Here is a 17,069-nt window from a genome sequence, read left to right on the forward strand (position 1 = left end):
GCTGGGAAAAGGGTACAAGGGGTGGCCTGGGGTCCTCAAAGCTCACGTGGAGAAACCACTACTTCTTCTTGCGACGTCTGGTCTTCATTCGGATCAGCTGCAGCCCCTGCTTTTTGATGTCCTCCCGGCTGGGGATGTAGTCATGGTCTTCATCATCAAAATCCAAGGTGTCTGGAGGGGAGAGTGGAGAGGAGGGGCTGAGGAGGGTCTGGAGGCCACCCCTGCTGTGCCCGTGTCCCTGGGAGACCTGGCTCATTTTGTTGGGCTCGTGGGATCCAGGAGAGTCCTCGTGGGCCTTTCCACCCCAGCATCCCAGGGTGACCTGTGGGACCTGGTGATGCCACCACTGTGGCCCATCTCCAACGCTGCTGAGGCTTCCCGTAAAGGTCTGGAGCTGCAGTGTGGTGGGTACAGCTCCTGCTCTGCTAAAGAAAAGTGGTGAGCTGCCAAAAGCTCTTAGCCTCTTCCAGGAGCATCCACAGGCAGAACCAAGCACTGATTATTCTTCACGGACAGGTGATTTTGGAGATGAGAGTGTCCCCTCTTGCCCCACAACATCTCTCCTTGTTCTTGCAGTGGCTTGGTGCTCATCATGCCACCAGCTGCCTTCATTCTCCCCCACCCCTGCCTAAAACCACCACTCACGTCTGAAGCCTTGAAAACAGCCAAGGTCAGCCTCAAGACCTGGAGGCAATTTGTGAGTTGCTGGGCCAGTGGGAGACAGGCAAGGACTCCCAAAAATCCCAGGGGGCAGGGGCTGGGACAGTCACTGTGGGACATGTCCCCACTGTGCTCTCCTACCATCTTCCATAGCCTCTTCATCCTCAAAGGAAATCTTCAGGTTCTGTGCTTCACCCGCAGTTCTTTCCTCCAGAAGGTTCCTGACCTTGGCAAAAGTCTGTGAGAGACAGCCGGGGTTAAGTGCTGGAGGGCAGGTGGGTGTTCCAACCCAAGGGTGCCACATTTGAGGTGCCCCACGGGTGCCTGGTGCCAGCCATCCGGGGCTGAGCTGCTCCATGGCTCTTCCCTGTGGCCTTGCTGAGGAAGGATGACTTGGGTGGCCATCTGTGAGGGCCCGTGTGTGTCCCCAGGGCCACCAAGGGCCGGAGCCCCCGTACCTCGCTGCGTTCATCAGTGCTGTCCTCAGGCCGAGCTGCCACCTTCTCCTTCAGGAACTGCATCTTCTGCTCACAGTGCTGCAGCTTCTCCTCCAGCCCCACCACTGCAACAGAATCCTCCTGGGGGTGATAGAACCACCTTGGTGGGGACAGCCAGGCCCTGGTGGCAGTGGTGGCTGTGCCAGTTGTCCCCGTGCTGCCCTGCCTGCATGGCCCTGCTCCCCTGGAGCCCCATGGTACCTGGCCAGGGATGAGGATGCCCTGCAGGCGGAGGAACAGGTTGTCAATGATGTTCTCAAACTCAATCAGGCGCTTCTGGCTCTTCAACATCTGGGCTCGCATCTGCTCCAGCCGGGCCTCTTCCTGCTTCAGGTTCTCCCTCAGCTCCTCCTCCCGCAGCCTGGAGCCAGCCACACTCACATCACACAGCTGCAGAGAGGTGCAGGGACACCCCAAAGCTGCTCCAAAAGCTGTTCAGGTTGCCCACCCTCAACTGCAGGCCACCTCCATGCTGCTGGCAGCAATTCCCATGCCAAGCAAGGAGAAAGGGAGCTCCTGGACCCCAGTGGGAGCTTTGGGTGCTCTGCCAGCAGCAGAGCTGGGACCTCAGAAACCCTCCCAGTGCGGGAGGAGTGCATGGCTGCAGTGGGGTGGAGGTCAGGGTGCCTGCTGGGACATGTCCCCCCCAAAAGTGGTGGCCTGGTTGGTACAACTGTGTGAGGCCAACAGCACCTGGTGGTGCTGTCAGGCTGGTTAAATTTCAGTTTAGCCTGCTTTGTCTCCAGCTCCTGCAGGGTCTTCTTCAGCACCTTCTTCCTCTCCCTGCACTCATCGATGTGCTGCTGCAGGTTCCCCAGGGATTTCCTCTGTGCCTGGATGCTGCTGGGGATGTCCTAGCCAGGGGAGACACAAGGACTCAGACCAAGGTGCTCCTGCTGGAAGCAGGACCTCACGGGGGTTACAGCACCATGGAGCTCTGTAGTTTGTGCCCTTCATGGAGAAGGGCAGCTCCGTGCCTGCCTGCAAAGAGGGGCTTTATGGGGCTCCAGGGAGAGAAGAGAGAACTCCGCAGGAAACGGGGGGAGCAGAGAGGTCGCAGCTCCCCAGTGCGCCAGCAGCCCCAGGTTTAGCAGGGATGGGTTTTCCCTTACCCAGAGGCAGGAACACTGCAGGGCAGTCTTCGCCTTCTCCATCTTGTCGGTCACAAAGGCCTCACGCTGCATCTTGGCCATGGTGGCCTCCATGTCAGCACCTGGGGCGGCAGGGAAGGAGCAGGGCAGGATGTCCGTGGCTGTGTCCACATCCCCCCGCCCTGCCCCCAGCCAGGCACTCACCCACCAACGTTTCTGAGGAGCTCAGGTCCTGCTCTGCAGAGAGCATGGACACAGCTTGCTGCAAGGACAGTCACTGTCACCCCTGGAGGTTCAGCATTGCAGGCTGCTCCCTGCCCTGCCTGCCCCACATCCCAGCTCACCTGCCCCCTGCCCTGCCTGTCCCACATCCCAGCTCACCTGCCCCCTGCCCTGCCTGTCCCACATCCCAGCTCACCTGCCCCCTGCCCTGCCTGCCCCACATCCCAGCTCACCTGCCTCTGCTGCCTTTCGCTCTCCTCCTGGCGCCGGAGGCTCTCAATGTGCTTCCTTTGCTCTGCCAGGGACTGGTCCCTGAGCTGCTTCTCCACACGGACCTGGGGTCCCGCCTCGCCCATGAGTTTCTAGAGCATAGCAGAGATGGGAAGAGTTGCTGCCAAAGTCAGCTGGATCTTTCTACAGATTGGTTACTAGGTTCAAGTATTGGTTTAGATTGAGATTTGGGAAGAAATTCATGCCTGTGAGGGTGGTGATACCCTGGGACAAAGTGCCCAGAGATGCTGTGGCTGCCCCTGGATCCCGGGAAGTTCCAAGGTCAGATTGGACAGGGTTGGAGCAACCTGGGGGAGTGGAAGGTGTCCCTGCCCATGGCAGGGGGCTGGAATGACATGAGCTTTAAGGTCCCTGCTGACCCAAACCATTCCATGAATCTGTGATTTGAGTGACTGGATGAGCTCCTGGGATGCCCAGTGTCAAAAGTGACCCCAGTCCATGCAAATAGGCTGTGAAGGAAGCTTGGCAAGGCGGGTTGGGGTGTGGGACACACTGCCTTGGCCATGGCTGGTACTTCAGACGGGCTGACCCCAGCCCCAGGGGACAAGAGGGAGACCTGGGAGAACCTATGGAGGCCTTTGGGTGCTGTGGGCAACCTCAGCTCCATCTCTTTTGCCCCTTGCTGAAAGAGGGCTCTCAGGCCCAGGTACATGGTGCTGTCTGTGGGCACTGGAGGATGGGAAAGGGCCCCAGTTCTCTCACCTTGATGACTTCGTTGGCTTTGAGGCTAGTCCGGGCTGTGAGCTCCTCGTGGTACATCACAGTCATCCCAGACAGGAGGTTTAGGTATCGAGGCAGGTACACCAGCTCCTGGCACCCAGGGAACCACAGCACATCACCCACGGGGGTCCCCTGTGCTGTGACAGGGCACGGAGGGGACCAGCAGGGTGTCTGTCCCCCTTGGGCACCCCATGCCTTTGCGGGGAGAGCAGGTGAAACACTAGCACAGTGAGGAGCTCACCCTCCTCAGGACCTCCTGCAGCCTCAGGTACAGGTTGGTCATGATCTCTCCACTGTGAATTTTCATGAGCATCTTCTCGATGTCATTGCCCAGCTGGCGAATGGTCTGGGGCAGACACAGGGGGAAGACACAAAGTGTGCCAAGCCCAGTGCCCAGCTGGGGGTGCAGGGGCTGGATTAAAGCCCCCCATGAGTATTGGCACACCAGGAAGGGCTCCCGGGTACCTGCAACTGTGGCTCTTGCCACTTAGGATCCGTCTCAGCATCCTGCAGATCCTGCAGGTGCCTCTGGCGCTCGTCCCTGGCTTGGCTCCACTGCTTCAGCTGGTGCAGCAGCATGTCACACACCTTCACCTGGTCATGGACTTTGGCCTCGATCTTCTTTATGACCACCTGGATGGGCATGAGACCATTTTCCAGGCTGGATGCTCCAGGAGAAGGGGGTGCTGCCCAGAAAACTGCCCCCAAGGTAGAGCTGGGGACACTGAGACGTTGCTCCAGGATGTTGTCACTGGTTGGCCAGGATGGGCTCTGGGAGAGTTTTGCTCTGGGGGCTGGCTGGGATAAGGCAGAGGCGGGCAACTGCTGGTGGCAGGGCTGGGCTGGGCTTAGGGACTCTGCATAACATGTAGCGGGGCTGGGGATCAATAAAATCGATCAGGGCCCAGATGGGGACGTTGTCAGAGAGCAGCAGCACCACTGTCACTACACGAGGCCTCTGGGCAAAAGCAGCTCTGTAGGCACAGCGCCTCGATCTCCACGGGTTTGTAACCAGGGCACAACCTTGGGACAGGCAGTGAAGGGCAGGGACAGCATCTCTGTGCCAGGGATGCAACTGCACCCTGTAGGAACACCGGCAGTGCCAGGGACACGTGGGGTGGGACAGCCAGGAGGTCTGATGGGACAAAGGGGCTGCATGGATGGGTCCCATGGTGGAAAGGGACCCATGGGACCAGACATGAGCACCCCGTGTCTCCACAGCAGCCCCGTGGGGTTGTCCTGCTGCTGGCACCATGTCCCTCTGTCATGCACTGTTCCTCTCAGTGTCCCCAGAGCCCCAGCCCTGATGAGCAGCCCCCGCTTCCAGCCCTGCCATTACCTCCAGGCTCTCAGTGGCTGAAACGAGCTCCTGGCCCTCTCCGAAAGCATCCTTAATGGGGAGTTTGTTGTACTGTGGGCAGGGGAGGGACAAAGGGATGGCCACTGTCAGCCTGGGAATGACATCTTTTGCTGGCCTGTGCTGCCAGCTCCTGGAGGAGCTGGGGGTGCAGGGCCAGCACCAGGCAGGGGTGCAGCAGGAAGGACCTGCTGGTACCTTTAGGACAAATTCCAGGATACTGGAGTCCTCCTGCAAGGCCATCTGCAGGCTGGGGAGCAGCTCCCTGTTCTGCCGGAGCTTTTCCTCGCAGGACTGAGCAAAAATCTTCCTGCCTTGCTCTGGGGGACATCAGGCAGCCAATGGTACCGTGTGGGACAAGGGGGCTGCGACCCCCGTCCCCGGGCAGCCCGAGGCAGCACCTTGCAGGCCCACGAGGACACGCATCTCCTGGCTGCGCTGGCTCAGGTCGGCCTTGTGGCCCCACGTGCTGCCGGGGGCCTCCATCCCTAGGCCCACCATTCCCAGTCCCCGTGGGACAGACGCCGAGGCCCTGCCGCCCCGGGAGGCGTCGCAGCGTTGTGACCGCAGGGTTCCACCGTGGAACTGTCACCGTGGCTCTGCCAACTGCCACCGGCCACATGCCTCCCGCTCAACCATGGCCCAGCCCCCTCCTCAACACTTCTGCAGGGAACAGCTTAATTAACAACTGATTAATGAGCTCCTGGAGGGGGCAGAGAAGCATTCCAGCTTTGTCTTCCATTGTGGCAGCTGTCAGGGACATTCTGAGCCCCACAGGAACAGGGCAATTTCAGGGTAAACACATGTGCCTGTGTACCCAAACACACCAGCAGTGATCTCCTGGAGGCTGCCAGCTTATTTGAATGCCCACCTATTTGAAAATTCCAGTTAATGAGCCAGGAAATGGTGGTGCAGGGAGTTATGCTCTCATTGGAATGGGCAAAGACAAAGCCTGAGCTTTATTCTGATGCTCACCATACGTTCTTGCTGAACTACAAACATAACAAGAAATGCCAGCATGTATCTTTATTTGTCCATAAATAAACTCAAGCTCCCTCTACCAGAGAAAATCTTTAATGTTTGGATTTGCAGAAAAAGACTTTATAAAGAAATTGCCTTCCTAGAACCAAGCTCACGAATCAGCTTAGATTCAGGTTCTGGAACTCCAGATCTGCTGCCATCCTGTTGTGCTCAAGGTGTTAAACACAGCAAACCAAGAAATTAAGAATTGTGAAATCAGGCATTCCTGACACAATATCCTCCGAGGCTCTTGCTCAGCGCCTCATTTGCATATTTATGATTGCATGTTAGTGCTAATTGCCAGTGACAAGCTAAATATCAACATGATCATCTTCAGTGCTTCCCAAAGTGTGCCTGGAGAGAAGGGCACATGAAGGCAGCAGCCTAGCGTGGGACCCAGGGGAGCTGCCTGTGCACACAGAGCTGTCCACATGGCATATCCAGTCACTACACCCCTGCATTTCCTAGGCAGCATTTAAACCTCTGGGAGCAAACAAAAGCATTTTAAAATGGATGAAGTGGTTCAAGAATCTCTGTTTCACCTGCCCTCAGCAAAACTCAGGCTCTAGAGGCAGATCCTCCCAAAATACTGCTGAAGGAATTGATCCTGGCCTTGCATGAGTGTACACAAATTGGCTGCTGCAGAAATCCACTCCCAAGGGGCAGCCTTGGACTGAGGCTCCAGCCTGGCAGCCAGCTCACATGCCAAACCTCCCCTTCTCCAGCTGATTTCCACTCTCCCTGATGAAATTCCAGGAAATTTACAATGAGTTAAAGGTGCAGAGGAAAGGTCAGCAGCACAAACCCAGCTCTGTTTAACTGTCACATAAGGGGGGAGTCTCTGGAAGTCAACAGCAACCAAAGAGCACCACGCTCACCTGGGAGAGATCTCCTCCCTGGCTGGCCCGCAGCTCCTCACCTGCTGCCTGCTATCTGCATGGAAACATCAATGTCATATTAAAGGCTCCTCAAATTCCTGCTGATTTAGCTTTTAATCACTGAACCATATCTGCTTTGCCTGGTGGTTTGTATTTTTAGTATCTCCTTCCCCCGTTGTTGTCCTCTCTTCCCCTTTTCTTTGAAATACCCTGGTTCAACTTCAAATCATTTGTTTAACACAGCTGCAGCAAGATTTAACAGAATTAGCAAGAACTATATCCCATGCCTCAGAAGCTGGCTGGTAATTCTGTGCATGGATTAGAGAGCAGCAAAAAAAAGGACAGAGGATAAAGGACAGCTGCCAGAATTGTTCTGTTGCACTAAAAAGCAAAGGGGCACACACAAACAATTCCTGCTGGGAATTACTGTCCAACAGAAGCCTGTCTTGCTCCATGGCCAGAGGCCACCACTGCCTGTTTGAGATTCATTTTATCACGTGAAAGCAGCAGCTCCAAAACACAGGCTACTCCCTCAGCCTACAAAAGCATTGCCACAGCTGGGGAAATCACCTCTACTATTAACAAAAATAAGTATCTTATTTCTTTCTGTATCTATAATATATAAATAGATGATAATTTGTTTTTATTAATGTAGCTAAATATATTCTACAAATAAGTTATTTGGAGAACATCATCTCTACGTCAGCAAGTGCTGCTATAGTCAGTGAAGGAATTCTTTATGAATGGTCCTTTGAAGTACTTTAATTACCAAGTAGCCAATTATGGAAGCCTAAGTCAGTTTTCACGCTGCCAAGAGACTGATTTTTAGACATGATCCACACTGCACCTGTTTAGAAGTGAAAATGCAGCTCTCTTTTCTTCAGGTCCCTCTCCTCACATACAAAGCCACTCCTCAGTGACCAGTGCAATCTCCCACTCAACACTGACAACGTGAAAGTACAAATAATTGGCACGAAATCACTCAAACACTCTTCAACAGCAGCCCTGAAACTAAAGCAAAGCCAGAGTAACCTCCTGCCACACCCTCACTCAGTCCTCATTAGTGCAACTCTTGACACAAAATCTTCTTACAGGCAAAGACATCTGTAAACCAAGCAACTGTAAAATGATAAAAAAAACTGACCCACACTGCATGGAAAAATCCCAAAGGATTAGTGTCAGAAAATATTTGGCAGCAAGAAATTGGAAAAAGCCATGAAGGCCTAACAGAAGAGTGGCTACACCAGTCACTGCAGGGAGGTTGTTGAAGCAGATCTGCTGCAGGAAGATTTTGTTATTCAAGCTTTTCATCTCCTTCCTCCACATCCTTCAGACTGAGCACTTCCAGGGATCCTTTCCCTTTTGTCTCACTGCGGATCAGCTCGTCGATCTCCCTGAAGCAGCCTGGGTCAATAAGGCACACCTGGAATGTTCCACATTTCATCAGTCAGACAAGAATGTTTGGATTTCATCAGCCCCTACCCAAGGCCTAACATTCACTTTCATTAAAACAATCCTAGCTAGTTACTGAGGAGGACTCTGAAGAGTTGACAAGCTCTGTCTGGCAGCAATCTTTGCACAGAGCTCTACAATCCCAGTTCCCCATGCTGGACATGGCTTTTGTCATTTGGGATTACTGGGTTCTAATCTGTTTGTATGAAGATTTTAATACCAAATTTTGCTTTACCACACACCAACTTAAAAAAAAATAGTTAGCCACCCTTAAAATCTAGACAGAAGACACCAAATAAGTAACAGTAATATTCCATATGTGACAGAGACTTATCAGTGTTGCAGGATCATCACTGCTAAGAGGAATTGCACTGTGCAGTAGCTTGGAGCAGCAACCTTTGGATACCAAAGGCTGCTTCCATGCCTATATCACTAGGATTTTGTGAAATTAAAAATTCCCAACTGCAGCTCTGATTCAGGATCTCTGGTAAGCCTTCAGTTTATCTAAACAACTTCCATCTATGAATTCATCTCCTAGTAAAATACACATATGTAGTTCAAATCAAACCTGAACCCCAGGGACTGCTTTTTGCTTACTATTTCCAGGTGTTCCTGGAAGTCTTCACTCTCAGTAACTTTAATCAGTGGCTTGAGCTTCTCTTTCAGCTTCTTGCCTTCTTTTGCTGGCAGGATAAACCTCAGCCTCATGTGAGCACGTTCAATCTGCATGGTCTCCTTCAGCTGCCTGATCACTTCCAGGGCCTGTTGGACAAGAAAAAGAGCACTTGCACACCTGCTTCAAACCCAGCACCCAGATCCAAATCTCAAAACTTTTCCCCAGATTCAGAGCCTCTCTCAGTGCTGGTCACTGCTGCTCTGCTGCAGGGAGGTTGCTATCATGCTCTTTTGACAGATGAACAAGAAAAGGCAGACTTCCTGTTGTTTGTGAATCACTTTGAACACTTAAAAGCTGCCTGAAATAAAATTAAATAGCTATACTGCACAACACCACAAACCCACATAGCTCAGATGCAAACCTGATATGCCACCTCAATTAGCATAAATCATAAACCTTTTATTTCTGTTCTAAGTATATCACTGTTGGTTTTTTTCCTTTTTTTCTCCCTTTGCTGAATTCTTAGCAAACACATTGAGTGTTTTAGCAAACACTCCTGAGTTTCAGGAGCTGCTTCTCTCCAGCACTCAGCTGCCAGATGGCTGAGTAATCCCTGTGCAGGCCTCAGATCCTGGGACTCTGCTGATCCCTCTTTGGCTGAGACCTGAGGAATTACACTGGATGGCAGCACCTGGGATACTGCAGGAAACTCACCTGCTGCTTTGTGCTCTTGTTGGGTTTGACAGAGTAGTGGATGTCCTTCATGGCCCTTTCGATAAGGATCACTGTGTAGGGCCGCTTGGTCTCGGGGTTCACACACTTGTCAGCCACGATGGTGGCGATGTCTCGGAACATCTGCTCCAGCTGTGTGTGCCGCTCCTTGTCTGACACCTGCAGCTCCCCTTTGGATAAAATCTGTTTTATCCACAGAAATCGGTTAATGAACATCGTGGATTTGAAGAGTGACAAGTTAAATTTGACAACTTTGAGTAACTTTGTTAAATTTGACAGCTGCTTGAAAGGTTGAGTGAGATTTGAAGTGCAGTAAACAATAACCAAATTAATAATGTGAATCATTACAACAGACAGCACTGGAAAGGCTTCAGACAAAGAAACTCACCACAGAAATACTAAACTGCAGCGAGAGAAGCACAGATTTCACAGAATCACAGAATATCCTGAGATGGAAGAGACCCCCAGGGATTATCTGGTCCAACCCCTGGCCCTGCACAGACACCCCAACAATCCCAGCCTGGGTATCCCTGGGAGCTCCTGGAGTTCTGGCAGCCTCGGGGGCGTGCCCATTCCCTGGGGATCCTGGGCAGTGCCCAGCACCCTCTGGGGGAAGAGCCCTTCCCTAAAATCCAACCTAAACCTGCCCTGGCACAGCTTCAGCCATTCCCTGGGTCCTGTCCCTGTCACACAGAGCAGAGATCAGAGCTGTAGACCCTGATGAGGTCTGATCTCAGTCTCCTCAGGCTGAACAGACCAAGTGCCCTTAGCTGCTCCTTGTGTGGCCCCTCCAGGCACTTCACCTTCTTTGTAGCTTTCTTTGGACTCTGACAGCTTCACATCTTTTTTATACTGTGGCACCCAAAACTGCCTCAGCCCAGAGCAGAGCAGCACAATCCCCTCCCCGGCCCAGCTGTTGATACTGGGCCTGGTGACCCCAGGAGAGGGATGTCCCTCCTGGCTGCTGGGGCAATGCTCAAGAGATTTACTGAAATCTTTTCAACCAGAGCAAGTCCATAGTTCATATCCCACCAGTAAGGACTAAGAAATTAGATCTGTTAGTAACACCTAAGTGAGCTCTCCAAAGTAAGCAACTGTCCCCTTCTTTTCTCTGCATTCTTAATAACTTATCTTATGTGAGGAACTCTTCAGTGCTGGCTGTGTCCAGACACATCGGTGCATGCAAGTTGTGTGTTAGACAGAATTCTTTCCAGCCACATGCATACGCCAAATTTAAAACAGTAAAACAGAGCTACAGCTCCTTTCTATCCATTTCTTAACAAACAACCCTTTCACTTATAGCAGCATTCTACAAACACCCTTCAGTACAAACCAACCTAACTGCGTGACTAAATCTCACATCTTTTATAAAGCAAAGTGTGTGAAACCTACCATCTTACAGATTTCTGTCTGGTCATCTGTCCCAAATGCTTTAACCAGATCTTCCTTCTTTGCCACCTGGCCTTTGGAGACATTGACAAACACTGTGTGTGTCTGCAGGACCTCGTCAAGATCTTTCTCCCTAGAGATTAAGACAAATGTAGAAAACTCAGAATAATCCCAGAATGGTGCCAGTTCCACCCCTGCCATGGCAGGGACACCTCCCACTGTCCCAGGCTGCTCCAAGCCCTGTCCAGCCTGGCCTTGGGCACTGCCAGGGATGCAGGGGCAGCCACAGCTGCTCTGGGCACCCTGTGCCAGGGCCTGCCCACCCTGGCAGGGAACAATTCCTTCCCAATATCCCATGTATCCATCCCTGTCCTCTGTCAGTTTGAAACCACTGCCCCTTGCCGTGGCACTCCATGCCTTGCCCAAAGCCCCTCTCCAGCAAGGCAGCAATGCCAGGAGCACAGCTGTGTTCAGCGAGGAGCAAGAGCTCCCGCTGCCCCCGGCTGACTCAGCACAGCTGGAACCTTCCAGCACAGAGATGTCGCTGCCCAGGCACGGGCACGGTGCTCCCGTTACCGGCCCCACGCCTCCTCCCGGGGTCAGATCCGGGGACCGGGGCCGCGCACGACCCCCGACCCCACAGCCGGGTCCCGCACGGTCACTGCCGACCCCCCTCCCACAGCCCGGGCCCTTCCCGGTCCTCACACGGGCTCCCCTTCCGCGCCACTCCCGAATCCCCGCACAGGGTGCCCGGTACGACCCCCTCACACCCGGGTCCCCCACACGGGCCCTTCCCTGGGCCCCACGCCGGGCCCGAGCCGCCTCCCCGCCGGCTCCCCGGGCACTCACGCTCCGCTGCGCCAGCCCATGACTTTGTTGCGGTAGCAGGCGATCTCGAAGCGCTTCCCGGCGCGCCGTGCCCGCACCACGGCCACATTAGTGAGGCGGATCTGGTTGGTGGGGGTGAAGATGGACATGGCGGCGGCCGCCCGCTCCGCCCCCGGCCCGGCCCGGCAGTGAATGGCGGCCGCGCCGGCACGGGCGGAAGGGGCGGGAGCGGCGCATGGCGGCCTGAGGGGAGCCGGGCGGGGAGCGGGGTCAGTGCCGGGCGGGGGAGCCGGGAGGGGACGGTGTGATGGCTCTGTGTGTGCGAGAGAGAGAGCTGTGATGGGGGGAACGGAATAACCGTGTCTGTGGGGTAATAACTGTAATAAGTGTGTCCGGGGGGGGGGGGGATATAATAACCGTGTTTGTGGGGTAGTAACTGTGTGTGTACGGGTTAATAACCGAGTTTGTGGGGTAATAATGTGCGTATGGGCTAATAACCGTGAGGGGGATATAATAACCGTGTGTGTGAGAGGGTGCTGTGGAGGGAGGTGAGGGCAATGACCGTGGGGGTATTTATTAACCATAAGTGGTGCACGGGGGTAGTAACTCTGAGGTGGGTGGTGTTTAATAATTGTGAGGGTGGTGAGATGATAACCGCGAGAGGCAGGGGAAGGTGAGGTAATAACTGTGAGGGGTGTCTGGGGGAGAGAGGGGCATTAACCGTGAGAGGAGAGGGTGGTGTGTGTGTTTGTGGGGTGATAACCATAAGGGGGGGTGTGTAGTTTTGTAGGGGATAATAGTGAGCACGTGTGTGTGTGCCTGTTTTGGAACTAAAATTCTTTTGAGTATATGTAGCATCTATGGCATTTGAGGAAGTTATATAGAGGTTAAGGGAATCCCTATAGCTGGTTTGGGTAAAACTGGGAACACTGGGCAAGTGCTCTTGATCCTTTTGTGAGTCTCAGTGTTGCTGCTGAAGGGCATCCCCTTAAGCCTTTGCTCTGGTAACCAGCCAGTATGAGTTTCCAGCCTCTTGGAAATACTTGGATTCTGTGCTCTCGACTGATATCTGCAAAAATGAGATCCAAGCTGCAGATGACAGTAGAAGGGTGTCAGCTGTGTTCCTCAGTCAATAAGTTCACAAACCAGCCTTTTTGGAGTGCCTGAATATTCCATATGAAATAGATATTCCCAGACACATGCAGGTGCATTCCTGGCTGTACCCTGGCTTACTGTGCCCTGAATGTTCTGAACCAACCTAAAACATCTCAGTGGTTCCAAATCAAGCTTCACTTGCATAATAGAATTATGTGAAAGTGTTTCCAATTGAATCCATGATTCAGTCTGCCCTTGAAACTCTGTTTGTAATCAGTGTGACATCAAATGTGTGTAAACAAGGGTTGTGTTCAGCAGAAAGTTCTGTGCAGGTGATTTCCCCCTTGGACTGGAGCTTTCTCATTTCAGAGAACTGCATTTGTTTGGTTTGTGTAAAACTAAAGCCAGTATGATCCACTGGATGTTTTACGAGATCTTTTTCCTTTCAGGCACTTGGACAGCACAAGTATTTTCTGCTTTTCCTTGTAACGGTGCTGCCCTATAAGGAAAAACCCAGAGTTCCCCTCTGACAGTATGGAATGCTAACTTGGAGCTCATCTGACACACCTGCAGAGGTGAAGGCTTCTTGATTCAATTTTAGTCCCTTGTCTTTAGCCAGAAGCTGTTTTCTGCAAAGCCTGGGCAATAGCTGATGATGTGAGGCTGTGGGTACTGTGTGATTATTTTGTGTGTGCTCATTCCATATTCACTCTGTAGGAATCTGTGATAGTCCAGATTTAGATGTCTCAATGGATACGTGGAGCTACTTCTATACTTGTCTGGTGTCCGTATGGCTGCACAGATTTTACATCTATTCTGCTGTTGCTTTTGGGATCGGCCTTTGGGTTGTCATTCAGTTCACCACCACCAGAACCAAAAGGAAGGTAACTGAGCCTGTCAGCACTTCTCTCTGAGAACACCCCAAAACCCTGGGTGGAAGTGAGTAGTTTCTGGATAAAAGCACCTGCCGTGGGCCTGCTGAGGGTGTTGCAAATCCCAAATGCAGTTTGGTTATCTGGTTATGATCCTCAGCCTGGCTTGTTTGTGTCTGTGGGTCACTAAATACTCTTGTTGCTCTGATGTTGGGGCAGAGCTCAGCAGGACACTCCCCGCACTGTTCCTGGGAGAATGTGTTCCCCTGGATTGCTCTGTCACTCTAGGTAAACCCCTCTGCTTGTGCCCAGTGTTTGCACCTTCATGTTTTCATGATATTAATGACAGGGTTGGGCTGTTTTTGGGATGGGAGGGAACTAGGCCATGCAGGAGTTGAAAATCTCCTCCTGCAGGTGGGCAAAGATCTGCTGCAAGACTTGGGAGGTTGAGCTGGATCCTGTTACCTCCCAGACAAGTGGGTATTGTAGCATGGCTTAGGTCAGGAAAACAGGTCCTGGTGTGTTTGTCTGGGTGTGAGAGGAACCAAAATCTTTGATTGTTGCTGAGAGTGGCGCCAGGATTTGAATTTTAAATGCTCTTGGTTTGACAACCCTTGAAGAAGGGATTGCATGTGACACAGCTCTTGTTTCATAGGGTGAGAAATCCCATAAGAATCCCTTTTCCCCCGAGGGAACATCAGACAAACTGGGAAATGGATGTGCTCCCCTTCAGGCACAGGAGGTCCATGTTGCTGGAGTGAAGATCTTCTATGGCTCTCAGACTGGCACAGCAAAGGTATCTGTACTTTTACTGCACATCTGTGAAATTGCTTTGAAACATTGCTGGGATCTGAGAAAGTTGCTTGCCTTAAAACACTACCCTGGGTACAGATCTGGGAGTTCATCAGCACATTCATTAGCTTTTTACAATCATTGCCCAATGTGCAAAATAAGTGAAAAATTAAATAAAAATAACAATTTTCCTCCTTCCTTTAAGCAAGGTGTGCAGTAGAGATTGATAATAAAGCTAAAAGTTCACTCTTGCAGTATAATTTTAATTTTTTATCAAGGCTTTGTAGAGAGAAGTTCTGGGTTTGGTGCTTTCTCATGAAGAAATGTAATTTGTGTGTGTAGCTGTGAAGTGATTAGTCATTATAATGTTGTAACTCTTAGCCAGTGTATTCCATTTTTGTTTTAATGTGAGGAATTGCAGTGCCGGTGTCCAGGCCTCCTGTGTCATTATTCTTCCTGTGCTGGGAGAAGTCTTGTGGCTGAGCACAGCAGGGCTTGTGTGGCTTGAAGTAATTGATAACTTGCAATATTTCTTTATTCAGAGATTTGCCAAAGCTCTGGCTGAAGCTGTTACTTCCCTTAATTTGCCCGTGGAAGTCATTAACATGGGAGACTACGATCCAGAAGATGGTTTAGCAGAGGAGGTGGGTATGGCATAAACACACCAGTAACAAGTACAAGTTTTTCCTGGACTTGTCAAGGCTATTTCCTTCTTGTATTTCTCTCCTATTGTTCTGGAAATCCCCAAAGCTTTGTGTTGAATTGCTTCCCTTCCTATGCAAATGTAGCCCATCAGCCCTCAGCAGAAAATACCTACATTTTGAGAATTTTGAAGCACCAGTTGTCACATCAGTGACAGTGACTCTGTATGAGCCAGTTCTGTAACTCAGGGATGAGCTGGGTGAGAGTGGCTGCCCCAGGTGCCCTGGACAAGGTTCAGAACCAGAGCAGGAAGGTGGTAATGCCTCTGCAGCCTTTAGAGGTTTTTAAGATAGAAACTCCTTGTGAGGTGTATTTATGTGGAGTAATCCTTGATGGGTTTTTCTTCTGTCAATATTGATAGTTGCTACTTTAGAGTTCTAATTAATCCTAACAAAAAGTTTTGGTGGGAACTGCATGCTGGGAATTCCTTCAGGTGTCAGTATGAGTTCCCAGCATTTGATACTGCCCCTAACACACCTGTAAATGTGAAGTTGAGGAGTTTGAAGTATTTATCCATGGGGCACTTCCCTGATGAAGGAGTTGGGAAGGAAGCTGCTGATGGGGCTGGATGTCCAGTTTTGCTCTGTCACTGTGTCCCTGTTCAGCTTGACCTCTCTCTGTTAATTTAAGGTACTGTGCAGATTGTTCAGCATCCTTGGGATTGTCACATGCACCATCCCACCCCAGCAGGAGACAGCCTTGTCTTTTGATTTCTCCCAGCTGCCTGGGTGTTATAACTCTTTGCTTTCGAAGAAGGATCTGGAAAATGCAGTGATTTTTTTTTTTCCCTCCTGTCCTGTTTGTGTGACCAGACAAGCAGCAGGAACATCTGTGTGTTCCTGGTGGCCACCTACACTGAAGGGCAGCCCCCGGAGAGCGCAGCCTGGTTCTGCAAGTGGCTGGAAGAGGCAGCCAATGATTTCCGTGTTGGGAAAAGCTTCCTGCAGGGACTGAGATATGCCGTGTTTGGGCTGGGGAACTCAGCCTATGTGGATCACTACAACACAGTGAGTGTCCCTCCACCTCCCTGCTTGGCTTCTGCTCCTCGAGAGCCTCAGCTGCAGGAAGTGCATCAAACCTGAATGAGGCTGGTGGTCTGTGTGGGAATTGCAGCTGTTGTGCTGACTGGGCGAGGCACTGGGTTTAGGGCATGGGCAGAATATCAGAGCAATTGAGCTTGGAAAAAGCCTCCAAGATCACTGAACCCACTGTGTGCCTGATCCCCACCTTGTCCCCAGCCCAGAGTGCTTAGTGCCACGTCCAGCCCTTCCCTGGGCACTTCCAGGGATGGGGACTCTAAACCTCTTGGGGCAGCCCCTTCCAGTGCATGACCTCCCCTTCCACGGGGAAATTCCTGCTGATGTCCACCCTGAGCCTCCCCTGGCCCAGCCTGAGGCCGTTCCCTCTCCTCCTGTCCCTGTTTCCTGGGAGCAGAGCCCGACCCCCCTGGCTGTCCCCTCCTGTCAGGAGTTGTGCAGAGCAACAAGGTCCCCCCTGAGCCTCCTTTTCTCCAGGCTGAGCCCCTTTCCAGCTGCCTTAGCTGCTCCTGGGGCTCCAGCCCCTTCCAGCTCTGTTCCCTTCCCTGGACACACTTCAGCCCCTCAAGGTCTTTCTTGGGGTGAGGGGCCCAAAACTGCCCCTGGGACTGGAGGTGCTTCAGCAATGCTGGTGCAGAGGGACAGTCACTGTCCTGGTCTGGCTCCCACACCATTGCTGGTACAAGCCAGTGCCATTGGCCTTTTTGGCCACCTGGGCAGTTCAGCTTTGAAGCAGTTGGATTTCAAATGTGAAATGAGTCCCACAGGCACTGGGAGGTGTGGTAACACATTTGGTAAATCCTTACTGAGTTCATTTC

General features: G+C 52.1%; 3 protein-coding genes across 8 annotated transcripts in view; 1 reads left to right on the top strand and 2 right to left on the bottom strand.

The window, feature by feature from the left end:
* The window catches only part of CCDC183 (coiled-coil domain containing 183), a 5,443-nt gene extending 35 nt beyond the window's left edge, over window positions 1–5,408 (bottom strand). Inside the window, exons 1-14 of the mRNA XM_053961339.1 lie at window positions 5,240–5,408; window positions 5,037–5,158; window positions 4,821–4,892; window positions 3,947–4,114; window positions 3,723–3,827; window positions 3,464–3,571; window positions 2,704–2,832; window positions 2,453–2,510; window positions 2,270–2,370; window positions 1,851–2,011; window positions 1,359–1,518; window positions 1,119–1,238; window positions 802–898; window positions 1–171 (exon numbers count right to left, since the gene is read on the bottom strand). The exon at window positions 1–171 is cut by the window's left edge and continues 35 nt beyond it. Coding sequence (XP_053817314.1) covers window positions 59–171; window positions 802–898; window positions 1,119–1,238; window positions 1,359–1,518; window positions 1,851–2,011; window positions 2,270–2,370; window positions 2,453–2,510; window positions 2,704–2,832; window positions 3,464–3,571; window positions 3,723–3,827; window positions 3,947–4,114; window positions 4,821–4,892; window positions 5,037–5,158; window positions 5,240–5,339 — 1,614 coding nt within the window. The 5' untranslated portion in view covers window positions 5,340–5,408 and the 3' untranslated portion in view covers window positions 1–58. The remainder of the gene's footprint in view (window positions 172–801; window positions 899–1,118; window positions 1,239–1,358; window positions 1,519–1,850; window positions 2,012–2,269; window positions 2,371–2,452; window positions 2,511–2,703; window positions 2,833–3,463; window positions 3,572–3,722; window positions 3,828–3,946; window positions 4,115–4,820; window positions 4,893–5,036; window positions 5,159–5,239) is intronic.
* A 441-nt stretch (window positions 5,409–5,849) lies between these two features.
* On the bottom strand, window positions 5,850–11,989 carry SBDS (SBDS ribosome maturation factor). The gene is made up of 5 exons (XM_053961102.1): window positions 11,775–11,989; window positions 10,929–11,058; window positions 9,519–9,719; window positions 8,786–8,950; window positions 5,850–8,159 (listed from the first exon to the last, which is right to left on the bottom strand). The coding sequence occupies exons 1-5, from the start codon at window positions 11,900–11,902 to the stop codon at window positions 8,031–8,033; spliced, it is 753 nt and encodes a 250-aa protein (XP_053817077.1). The 5' UTR covers window positions 11,903–11,989; the 3' UTR covers window positions 5,850–8,030.
* Window positions 11,513–17,069, top strand: part of LOC128798004 (S-adenosyl-L-methionine-dependent tRNA 4-demethylwyosine synthase TYW1-like) — a 98,483-nt gene continuing 92,926 nt past the window's right edge. For 2 of the 6 annotated variants that reach the window (XM_053961096.1, XM_053961101.1), the window contains exons 1-6: window positions 11,513–11,678; window positions 13,298–13,423; window positions 13,566–13,732; window positions 14,376–14,516; window positions 15,055–15,156; window positions 16,027–16,221. In XM_053961096.1, coding sequence (XP_053817071.1) covers window positions 13,598–13,732; window positions 14,376–14,516; window positions 15,055–15,156; window positions 16,027–16,221 — 573 coding nt within the window. In that variant the 5' untranslated portion in view covers window positions 11,513–11,678; window positions 13,298–13,423; window positions 13,566–13,597. Of the gene's footprint in view, window positions 11,679–11,789; window positions 11,879–11,960; window positions 12,023–12,043; window positions 12,124–12,207; window positions 12,233–13,297; window positions 13,424–13,565; window positions 13,733–14,375; window positions 14,517–15,054; window positions 15,157–16,026; window positions 16,222–17,069 lie in introns of those variants that run through there. The other 4 variants (XM_053961098.1, XM_053961097.1, XM_053961099.1 and 1 more) reach the window with 4 other exon arrangements.

Source organism: Vidua chalybeata, chromosome 20 (genome assembly GCF_026979565.1).
Source record: "Vidua chalybeata isolate OUT-0048 chromosome 20, bVidCha1 merged haplotype, whole genome shotgun sequence".
Taxonomy (NCBI): Eukaryota; Metazoa; Chordata; class Aves; order Passeriformes; family Viduidae; genus Vidua; species Vidua chalybeata.